The sequence below is a fragment of the Cryptomeria japonica genome, chromosome 10, assembly GCF_030272615.1.
Source record: "Cryptomeria japonica chromosome 10, Sugi_1.0, whole genome shotgun sequence".
Lineage (NCBI taxonomy): Eukaryota > Viridiplantae > Streptophyta > Pinopsida > Cupressales > Cupressaceae > Cryptomeria > Cryptomeria japonica.
In genome coordinates, this window is record NC_081414.1 from 358,827,422 (window position 1) to 358,839,683 (window position 12,262).

The 12,262-nt window shown below is 33.3% G+C and overlaps 2 protein-coding genes across 2 annotated transcripts in view; one reads left to right on the plus strand and one right to left on the minus strand.

The window, feature by feature from the left end:
- The first annotated feature begins 3,310 nt into the window (after positions 1-3,310).
- On the plus strand, positions 3,311-4,183 carry LOC131858986 (NAC domain-containing protein 76-like). The gene is made up of 3 exons (XM_059212491.1): positions 3,311-3,473; positions 3,573-3,826; positions 4,025-4,183. Exons 1-3 carry the CDS (start codon positions 3,311-3,313, stop codon positions 4,181-4,183), a joined length of 576 nt encoding a protein of 191 aa, XP_059068474.1.
- A 1,413-nt stretch (positions 4,184-5,596) lies between these two features.
- The window catches only part of LOC131858987 (uncharacterized), a 34,968-nt gene continuing 28,302 nt past the window's right edge, over positions 5,597-12,262 (minus strand). Inside the window, exon 3 of the mRNA XM_059212492.1 lies at positions 5,597-5,611. Within this exon, the coding sequence (XP_059068475.1) occupies positions 5,597-5,611 (15 nt within the window). The remainder of the gene's footprint in view (positions 5,612-12,262) is intronic.

Sequence of the window (12,262 nt, forward strand, 5' to 3'; positions counted from 1 at the left end):
CCAGGTATGGCTATGGTAATTTTCTTGGAAAAAATAATGAAATTATTTGTTTATGGTTCATTTATTTATTGTTTATTTGTTTAGTGTTTACTTACCTACCCTTTCTTACTATTGGTCCTTGGGAGTAGTATTTGGAGATAATATTATTTTAAATTATTTTCTCTCGATTTTTGTGAAGGGTTGGTAATTTTTTTTATTATTAATTTGAGTTTTGGTGTCGAGGTATGGCTATGGTAATTTTCTTGGAAAAATAATGAAAATATGATTGCAATGAAGTTTTGGGGATGTTTTTTTGCACATGCTTGAGGATTTAGAGATTGGCCTTTCAAATTTTCTTGTTGCTAGGTATGGTTGGAAGGAGTTGATTGGGATTGTGGATTTTGGCTCGGAAGTTTCTTTGGAGTTTTGATGTTGGATTTGGGGATGTTTTTTGCATATGCTTGAAGATTCGGATATTGGCCTTTCGAATTTTCTTGTTGTTGTGTATGCCTGGAAGGAGCTGGCTGGGATTATGGATTTTGACATCTCAAATTCGGTTGTACTTTTCTTCAAACTACCAGGTTGGTGGTTCTGAATCCTATTTATGCATTTGTTTTAAAAAGAAAGGTTGTTTGGTTCATATTTGAAAATTTATTTGTGCCTTCTTGAGATCTGTGTTTGTGTATTAGAAGAAAGGCTTTTGTTTCCTTCTTTGAGAGATGTTGTTGTGTTTGTTATGTAGTAGGTGTTATTTCCTGTATTTGTTGTTTGGGAAGGTTTGTTGTGATTTCCCTTGGAGGTTGTGTTGCATTTGATTATACTGTGGTTTCAAATTCTTAATATTTCAGTTCTGTGTGATGCTTTTTCCTATATTTGTTGTTTGGGAAGGTTTGTTGTGATTGCCCTTGGAGGCTATGTTGCATTTTCTTTTACTATGGTTTCAAATTGCCGAGAATGAAGTTTTGTGTGATGTAAAAGCAAATTCTTAACTATTATTAACTAGTCGAGAAGCTCTTATATTGACAAAAAAACAACATAATATATGATAAACTTTAAAATCATAAAAAATAACTAGACTAGTATTGAAAATACGAATACATTTCCACTATATAAGCCAAAATATTACCTTTATTTTGGTTTCAAATTCTTAATATTTTGGAGGCTGTGTTGCATTTGCTTTTATTGTGGTTTTGAATTCTTAATATTTCGATTGTTGGGAATGAAGATCTGTGTGATGCTCTTTCTGTATTTTTGTGCTTGCCCTTGGAGGCTATGTTGCATTTTCTTTTAATGTGGTTTTGAGTTCTTAGTATTTGGGTTGTCTGGAATGAAGTTCTGTGTGATGCTGGAGTATATTTGTTTTTTTGAATTGGTTTAGTTGTTTTCCATTCTATGTTTGTAATCTTATACTTGGATGTAAAAGCAAATGCTTAACTATTATTAACTAGGCGATAAGCTCTTAGACTGACAAAAAAACAACATAATATATATGATAAACTTTCAAATCATAAAAAATAACTAGACTAGTATTGAAAATAAGAATACCTTTCCACTATATGAGCCAAAATCTTACCTTTACTATGGTTTCAGATTCTTAATATTTTGGAGGCTATGTTGCATTTGCTTTTACTGTGGTTTAGAATTCTTAATATTTTGATTGTTGGGAATGAAGTTTTGTGTGATGCTCTCTCCCGTATTTGTTGTCTGAGAAGGTTTATTGTTCTTACCTTTGGAGGCTATGTTGCATTTTCTTTTACTGTGGTTTTGAATTCTTAATATTTGGGTTGTCAGGAATGAAGTTTTGTGTGATGCTGGAGTATATATATATTTATTTATTTGATTTAGTTGTCTTCCATTCTATGTTTGTAATCTTATACTTGGATGTAAAAGAAAATTCTTAACCATTATTAACTAGTCCAAAAGCCCTTTCAAATCATAAAAAATAAATAGACTAGTATTGAAAATAAGAATACCTTTCCACTATATAAGCCAAAATCTTACCTTCGCTGAGTTTTTCCATTTCAACTTATATACAGATCTATGAAAAAAAAAAATTTAAAAAGAGTAAGTTCATGGCTTCTATGTTTAGCTACATAGATGCTTCTTTATCTTATAAACAAGAAAAAGAAAAGAGAAGAAATGAAGTAGTAAACTGAAAGAGAATTCATAGAGAATGGAAGTTTTATATGCTTTAATTTAGATGTGTAGGTTAAACAGGTCTTAGTTTTTTTTTATGTATAATTAATTTAAGTATTAATTATATGTATTCTTAATTTATGACTTTTTTAAAAGTAAAGTATTTTTAAAATTGTTATTTGAATTGTTTATATTTTATTTTGTTATTGAGGAAATATGTAATGTATTATTGTCCTTGATCTATTGAGGTAGTACATAATATCTATTGATTTTGTAAATTTAATTGTATTTATTTTTAAAATATAATATTTAGTGTATTTATTGAATTAATTAGTTTAATTTTTTATTCAAGTTTTATTTTATTTTTTTAATTGTGTGAGATCAAATCAAATAAAGGGGATTAGTTCTTATATGCTAATTTAGAAATGTGCTTTAATTCAAATTTTATTTTATTATTTTATTGTGCAAAATCAAATCCCTGTAAAATAGTAATTTGATTTTGTTTGGATTTAGATGTGATTTACTTGCCAATTGTGTACAGAAATTTTTGTTTTATCTATTAAATATAAGATTATAAATTTAGCAAGTGTCATTCAATTCATAAATAGAAGAAACATTTAATTTGTGAGTATCATTTGAAATATTATTTGATTTTAATTATAGAATGCCAGATTCAATAAATTATGGAATTAACCAACTATACTACTCAATACTTATTTTATTATATTTATTACTTATACCACTATATTTGTTACTTGTAATACACACAGAAGACTTGTTTGAGTTTAATTAAATTTAGATTTTATTATTTATTTATTTATTACTATTAAAATATGTAGCTCTAATCACTTAAAGATGATAGTGAATTACAACTTTCATTTAAGAATTTTATAGGAAAAATAAAACATGTGATTTTTTCCCTTACAATATAGTGTTAATGAACTCAACACCTCGTTAGATTTTATTTACTTTTAATAAAAAAATTTAAATTGGAATTTGACATTTTAATGGACTTTGTCTCATTCACAAGATTTCTTATAAGCAGGGTACGACTATCAAATGTAGACATTAATTCTGATTCCCACCATAATGCAAAACTGCGACTCCAAATATTTGGCATTGTAGAAAAGAGTTTTAATGGCTAACACTAGTACAATATTACAATGTGTACAGGAATATCGAGCATCTGATCACAATGAACACACTATCTCGCCAGCTGCCTCCAGGTTTCAGATTTCGACTCACCGAGGAAGAGCTGCTTGATTTTTATCTGAAAAAGAAAATTGCCTCAGAAAAGATTGACATGGACGTTATCAGGGATATGGATCTCTATAAAATTGAACCTTGGGATCTCCAAGGTATTTATGCCAGCACACTAGAATATATTTTCGACTAAGCCTTGAAAAACAACAATATATGTTCTTATTTGATTTTGATGTTTTAATGTCGATTTACAGAGATATGTGGGGAAGATGCTAGAGAATGGTACGTGTTCAACAAGAATAATAAGAAAGGCAGTCGCATATGTAGATCCACAGCAGGTGGTTATTGGAAGGAAACAGGAAAGGATAAGCCAATATACTCGAAGCAGGCAGGTGGAAGACATCAGATTGGAAAGAGAAAGATTTTAGTCTTCTACAAAGGCCGTTCCTCCAAAGGACAAAGATCAGAGTGGATCATGCATGAATACAGACGTGGCACAACTCCTCAGGCAACTAAATTCACTTTGTAGGAATTTATTAGAGTTCATAGCTGGCCTGCTGAAAATATATTGATTTCATATCTTAAACCTCACCATGGAAAGTCTTAATTAAGCTCATTAAATTTCAGTTGGGAAGGGTCGATGCTAACAGCTACATGATATCTCCTTGTGGGCTGTCCATTACTAATCTTGGGCAATTTTGTGCAGGATAAAGAATGGGTAATATGCCATGTCTTCCAAAAGAAAATTATAGATAAACAGAAAAGAAATGAGGAAGCTTGGACTGATTGTAGAGACAAAGGAGAAGAAAAAGAAGAATGGACTGGATGGATAAACTTCGAAGAGGAGGAGGGGGAGGATATATAAAATCATCCTCCAAAATTTATGAAATGTGAGAGGACATAAGAAGGGTGAAATGAAAGCAATTATTTTCTATTATTATCAGACGTAGTCATATCTGAGTTGTCAATGGTGTTGTTGCCATTCTGTGGTCACCTTTGTGACTGTCAAGAAACCCTCGCAATCAATAGCTTACTATGTAGTCTCTACAGAGTTTAAATTATTTTTTCTTTATTTCAGACTGGCCAATGGCTCTTTGGAAATACCTATGCTTATATTATTTCATACTAGCTTCACATTCTGCTTTCATTTTATGTCTTAATATTCCACAACATCGTCACTCCATTTACTTTCATTCTTTTTCTTATTTCTTAATGTTGAATACTGTTTCATATTTCCTTGTTTCAAAAATTTTAAACATTGTCATAGGATGAGAATTGGTAAGATAGTTTTGACTTCCAAATATCAGCTTATACATAACCATATAGAGCACAGCTGCACATATGTAATGTAATACAATATTTTCTAGGCTTATAAAATTAAAGATTAAAAGAACTCATTCTTTATGATAAGATATGTAAAATAAATTTTTTTATTTTTTGATTGGTCTTTGATCTAATTTTGCTTTTACAGTTATATTGATTATTCTTGCATTCTTAAATATAAATTAAGATTATATTAGATTAGATTATCACTTATATTCTCGCATGTAGTACAAAAATATATTATTCTTCACAAATCCACTTTCTTTTTTATATATATATATATATAATTTAAGCACGGGTTAGGCATTCACTGCAGTAGGGTGATTTCAGACATCTTCAGATTTGCTTGGTTCCCCTCAAACCATTGAGGCCAAAATTTTCTTTAACAAAGATTCATAAGACATTTTGTCAAAACATTGTAAATTTGGATATGTAAAAAGTCTTATAGAGCAGAGAAAACAAGTTGTTTCCACCCAAAGGCAAGATTTAAAGACATCATAAGCTATCTAAAGTTGTTCTAATACGGAAATAAACTTACTATCAACTTAATATCAAGTTAATTTTGATATTTAAAAAGTCCTGAGGCAGATATTACAAGTTACTTCCACCCAAAGACAAGATTTAAAGATGTCAGAAACTATCTAAGCCATGAGTTCAGAAGATCAACACAGCAAGTAGCAGAATCCTGACCTTATTTGAGCTCTAATAAAGACATTGGAAATAACAGCAGTCTAGGAATCATTTTCGTCCCTATATGACATAAACATGTAAGTAATAAAAGGATTCAAGATAAAACGTGGAAATTTTCTCCATGCCGTCAAAAGTTGAACTACTCTAACAATTTTTAATTAAGAAACCAGATTCACCAACAAATTTATTCCATGCTTATATGGGTTACTAACTCACTATTTTTAAGGTAAAATGAGGACACTTCTTGTTTAATTGGCATGCATGCTTAAGAAATCCGTATCTGGGAAAACAGCAAAATACAAACCAAACAAAAAATCAGGTTTAATAATATATACATACTTCTTTACATATAGTATTATTTAAATTAATTTATAGTATTAAAGATAATTATGTCATCTATATGTATTTAAAATATATAAAATGATTTATATTTATTATTATATATAATCTAAATTATTATATTTTATATTTTGTATTATTTAATTAATCAATCTATATATCTATCTATATATAGTATATTTAAATTAATTTATATTATTAAATATAATTTTGTTAACTATTTTTATTTATTATTATATATAATATAATTATTATATTTTATATTTTGTATTGTTTAATCTATCTATCTATCTATCTATCTATCTACATACAATTAATTAATCAATCAATCTATCTATATATAGTATATTTAAATTAATTTATATTATTAAATATAATTTTGTTAACTATTTCTATTTAAACTATATAAAATGAATTTTATTTTTTATTATAAACAATATTTTATATAATATAAATTATTATATTTAATATTTTGTATTATTTAAAAAAACATAGTATTTATTTAGAGAGGAAGAGATTGAGAAATAATGAGAAAGATAGAGATAAAGATCTCTCTCCTGCAGCCTGCGCAGGTAGGTGAGTTGGCTTGGGCGATGGGTTGGCTTCCAGTTTGACTCCCTCCAAGTTTAAGAGGGGGGATTTCTTGTAGGCTACGGATTCACCCCCCAAGGACTAGTCTCAACTTCGGCTCTCCCTTAAGTGGAAATGTGAGGCGAGGCCATCGGGATTGGGGATACTCTAGATATCAAAATAAAATAGATCTCTCTCCCTCTATATATATCCATTCATTTGTATTCATCTCTCTCTCTCTATCTATCTTGTTACCTCTACCTTCATCTCCATCCCTCTCCTCTATATTTCTAACCATATCTACCTCTCAATTTCTCCCTCTTTCTATCCACCTCTCCCTCTCTACCTCTCTTTCTATTATTCTCTCTAAATCTATATATCTAGTCTATCATCTCTCTATTTATGTCCCCCCTCTCCTTCTCCATCTCTCTCTCTCTCTCTCTCTCTCTCTCTCTCTCTCTCTCTCTCTCTCTCTCTCTCTCTCTCTCTCTCTCTCTATCTCTCTCTCTCTCTCTCTCTCTCTGTGCATCTCTCTCTCATTCACACACACCATGTTTCTCCCTCCCTATGTATATCTCCATATCTTTTTCTCACACTCACACACACATACACTCTTTGTATTTTTCTCCCTATCTCTATCTCTCTTCCCCCTCTCTCCATTAATTATCTTTATCACCTCCTTTATATTTCATTCTTGCACCCCTTCTCTCTCTCTCTCTCTCTCTCTCTCTCTCTCTCTCTCTCTCTCTCTCTCTCTCTCTCTCTCTCTCTCTCTCTCTCTCTCTCTCTCTCTCTCTCTCTCTCTCTCTCTCTCTCACACACACACACACACACATTATAGATCACATGTTCAAGTTCTAAGTCCTGATTGAAAATTTTCACATTTAATTTGAATTTTATATATATTAAAAGGTGGTGTTTTGGTGGCCTTTGAGATTTACAATATGTTGGTGATCTTTTACATCATCATGCTAATGTATCTTAATAAAAATAGACCTCTAGAGCTCATTTTGAACATGCGCACACGTGTGTGTGTGTGTGTGTGTGTGTGTGTGTGTGTGTGTGTGTGTGTGTGTGTGTGTGTGTGTGTGTGTGTGTATAGGTTCTAGGATTAGTTATTTATTCTCTTCAGATTCATATGCAATATCTTTTACATAATGCAGATAGTGGAGACCAAGTAATTTTTAGACCTTGACTATATAATTACATAAATTTGAACTTGATTTTTTAAGAACTACATGTCATAATTTGTACATTAAATATATAAATGCATGTATATACACACATATGTGAGAGATATGTATATTTACCTTTTGCTTAGATATATGTATGTACTTTTTTATGTATGGACAAAGATTAAAAAAAAAATGGATCAGGACAAGACCCATTGATACATAGAGATGCTCAATCTATCTAGACCATACACATATTAGGCATCCTCATATTTGAGTCACTTTACATGTTGTTTTGGGTGAAAATAGAATTGGGTAGACTAGGATCTAAACCCACACTCATTCAAACATTGGAATACAAAAGAGCCCAAGGAAGTGATTCACTTTGACTTCCTCTTCTGAAAGAGAGTAAAGTAATGATTTTAGGGTTTCTATTCCTTTGTTGATATGAAGGAATCAAGTAAAATGTAAAGTAACAATAAGCTAAACTAATGAAATGTATGAAACCAATTATATTAATGATAATAACAGGAAGATGCAAAAATGAAACAGAAACATAGATCATAGATCTAACATAGGAGTTTTGATGTGCATCAAATATCAGAAATTGGTCCTACGTGAATTAGACCAAGGCATTGGGCATTCTGGTCTCTATTGCAGAACTGAGTTGGAAATTTGGAATCTACAAAGTGAAGACCTGAAAGCCAAAACTGCCAAAATCTGTCACTAGATGCATAGGACCAGGTTGTTGGGCGTTCTAGTCCCAAGAATCTAAGACCTTCTTCTAGATATGGATCCATACCTGTTGATTTTGGCTTCTCAAAAGTTTGTAGCTCTATCGAAAACTTGCAAATGTACTTGCAAGCTAGAAAAAGGTGTATGGGTGGCTATATAAGGTTTCCACCTTGTTTTGGTGATTTCCACCTCCACAAATAGCCAATAAATTATTGAAAAGTGTGTGTGCCCTATAATATCATGTGTATGTAATATCCTAATGAGCTATAATGAAAAATTAGAGTTCTAACCTATGCTTGGAGTAAAAACCCTATATGAACATAATGTAAGCGCTTCAAATGAAAAATTCAATATTGATCTAAAGCAATAAAGTAAATCTAAAAATGAATGATGTGAAACTCACATAGAGATATGAAAATAACATGAAACGATACCAAAACCTAAGGGAGAGGTACAAGTCAATCAACAGTCGGTGATCTCCTCATTATTCTTAAATATCTCCTAAGCTTATATTGACAATGAAAAGGTTAATGAAGACTTGATGAATGCTTTAATTTGTTGATTGTAGACTCCACATAAAAAACTACACTTTCACTTCATAAAAGGTCTCCTTCAATTTCTAAAGAATGGATCCTTCAAATGAGGAAAGAAAAGGATATATATCTATATATATGAAACACTAAATTTAATTTTGATCATAGGTCGACCTAGAATTCATCAAATTTTGCACAAAGAAAGATTTAAAACTTATAATACCACCAAATTAAGATCCCAAAATTTGCGGAGAAAAAGTCAGGACCAATTTGATTCACACTAGTCCAACCAACTTCTTTCCATTTTTTTTGGGATGCAAGGTATCCTAATTACAAAGCCTAATCTAGCTCAATGTGTCAACCCAAGGTGTTTAGATATGCGAAAATGAGCCTTGAAGGTTGAAATAGGACTTTATTAGGATTTAATTTAATTAATTAATTAAAGATGATGAAATAAAAAAGGGGCACACTCAAGGTTAAGCGCCCACTTTTATAATGTGTGTAATGATGCAAGAGGATTTTAGATTTAATTAAATTAATAATTAAATGATTTAAAGGAATTTAAAATGCAAATGCAACACACTAAGGCGAGTCCTAACCTAAGTGTGAAATTGGACAACCTTAATCAAGGGTGTATAATTTGCAACGCTACATTTAGGCCCCACTTTAGCAGTCATACGATACTATGTGCATATGTAAGCTAAAGTACAAAAAAGTAAACATTCATGAGAAAAAGAATATGTCCATAATATGTCAAACGAAGCCCCCAACAGTATCTGCAATACAACATTAGGAACTATATCCTACAAATCCACATTGTTAGTTAAAATCACAAAATCACCTAAATGCTTACTAAGGGTGATGAAATTCAAGCGTAGTTATATGCCGCCTATTTCAGCTCGCTAATTAGTGAGTTGAAATAGGGTATCACGTTTACCCTGTCAAATTGTAAGGAGAGGTGATAAAAAATGCTCACAACAAAGTTCGATACAAGACTCAAGCATGTCGAGGAACACTTGACAAGGAAGAGAACTAAAACACGATTCCAACACAACCAATGATGTGAAAATTGGAGTTCTCTAGCTCAAGATATGAAAGATTAAGAAGAAATGTAGAAATTGGGTTTAGGAGAGAAAGTACCTTAAATAGTGAAAATTTGACACTATTAATTTGTCATATTCACTTTGCAGAAGAGAAGCCCACGTAGCACAAAATGTTATGTCGCTGACCAGAAATGCCCACACAGATGGAGATCTTGAGGAAGTATGTTCTCAATGACACCCCATTGTATGAGGTAAGTATATCCAACTACATTTGTACTTTTTGTTTCATTCCGTTTAACCAATTTGACCAATTAGGAACCCTAATTCATATCTGCTACCTAGCAGGAGTGCTCTGGTTTGCCTAGGGTTCTCTAGTCCCTATTGGGCACCCTAGTCCTCCCAAGGTACTCTAGTCCCACTAGGGCACTCTAGTTCTACCAGAGTGCCTTGGTCCCAGTAGGGCGCCTTGGTCCTTGGAAAGGGTTACTAGCGGCACACATGGAATCGGTTGTTTAGATGATATGATGATGATGTGATTGATTTGATAGATTAATAATTCATGATTCTGATTTTGCAAAAGTTGTTGTATCTGTGATAGAATACTGCTAGATTGACCTATCACCATCTACAAAGCCAGATCCCTCGTTTATCTCGAGAGGATCAAAAAATTCTTCATGCAGTGGGTTTATGGTATATCTATAATATGTGTGTTGTCAGTTATCATGGTCTCTTCTTATGGATTTGATGGAGAGATGGGATCCTGACACTTCGACCTTCGTCCTACTTGTGGGAGAGATTATATTCACCTTAGAGGATGTATACCACATTTTCAGACTCCTAGTGAGAGGACGGATAGTGAGATATCAAAGAGATCACTCATCGATGACCATGAGGAGAGATTAGATTTATTACATTGGCAAAGCTACAGGTGTGAAGAGGAAGTGTCAGATTCTCATCTGATGATTATTTCATCCTACTGACATAGTTCCACTAGTGAGGAGAGTCATGATCACCATAGTGGGGCTAGCCATATGTCTCAATGGGTGAGGTAGTCACATGCATGGAGGCCTTACATATGTCATATGTGCAATGCAGGAGCAGTGCACTGTGTTCTCATGGGGACGGGGCATGTTAGTTTACCTTTATCATGACCTTGGAGATTATATTTTTGGGGAAGGGAAGAGTTTGATGAAATGCACCCTTCTATAGATTTGAATGTTTGAGCACATCGCATGCACCAAGCCAGCAGGATATCCAATTGATATGGATATTGATGAGCTTTAGTCATATGGTTACCCATTCACCACTAGATCATGGTAGAGAGGTGACTTGTTATACTGGAGAGTGACGATAGACAAATTGAGATTGGATGACATTGTGTGGAGGTCGTACGTATGGATGGCCACTTGGCAAGATGAAGGCATGCAACTTCACCTTATGCAGTGGAACCATCTTTTAGAGGGTTGCCATAGCTACATTGTCATGCCATTCTATTTTGAAAAAGTGAGGAGGCAATTTGGTCTAGAGCAAGGCATACCTCCAAATGTATAGATCTATATACAACATTCTAGATGTGTTGTGAGACTAGGAGCAGTACCTAGACCTACTATAGATGAGATAGAGTTAACATATTCATAGGATGATGAGAGAGAAAGGTACGTGTCCCCATTTGAGGATGATGATAGGGTCCAGCATAGGTCCATCACATGGTAGGATAGGAACTTCGCTGGAGCCATTTTTTCATTAGACACTCGTGAGTGAATCTCAACTCATTGATGCGATCAGCGAACCTAGGCATGAGGGGAAAGGACATGAGGCCTCAGAGGAGTCGAGAAGTGAGGAGAGAAGAGATGATCAATATGAGGAGGAGGAGGAAGAGATGATACAAGAGGAGATAGAGGAAGAGGAAGAGATAGAGAAAGAGGAAGAGAAGGAGGAGGAGACACCCATCCATCTAGGAGATGAGACCATAGCCCTAGATCCTCCTGTAGTGGAGGATAGAGGAGAGCATGCAACTGTCAAGAAGGAGAGAGCCCTAGAGAAATTGAAATTGATACTTTGTAGGTCCTCACCATCAGAGCTACATCCTAAGGTATAGAGGTGGTACAAGCATGGTGAGAGTAGCAGATCCGTACCATGGAATACTATATCTCAGGCTCCTATCATATCCGACTGGTAGGAGGGAGACCCAAGTAAGTATTTATTTGAAGAATTTTAATTTTAATCTTACGATGATATATGTATGTATGTATGATGTTCTCTTTTTCTCTACAGTCAATGTATAGGAATGGTGCAGCCTTATCCATCACACACTCGACAATATCATCATGACCTTGTGCATTCCACAGTCTTCGCAGATTATACAGAGACCACAACAAAGTGTTGGACATCATGATGATGTAATGATGCGGTGAGGCTAGAGCTAGAGCTCGAATGAGAGGAGAGAGAGCGGCTACATCGCAACCTTATAGAGGCCTGTATGGAGTCAGCCATGCTCAAAGGCATAGTAATGGATCGAGATCAAAGGACCTCATCGAGG

What these genes read in the sequence shown, in the direction of transcription:
- LOC131858986 (XM_059212491.1), top strand. Translation starts at nt 3,311, where the DNA reads ATGAACACACTATCTCGCCAGCTGCCTCCAGGTTTCAGATTTCGACTC. An exon ending in TGAACCTTGGGATCTCCAAG is followed by an intron (nt 3,474 to 3,572) that starts GTATTTATGCCA and finishes GTCGATTTACAG; the next exon opens with AGATATGTGGGGAAGATGCT. An exon ending in GACGTGGCACAACTCCTCAG is followed by an intron (nt 3,827 to 4,024) that starts GCAACTAAATTC and finishes AATTTTGTGCAG; the next exon opens with GATAAAGAATGGGTAATATG.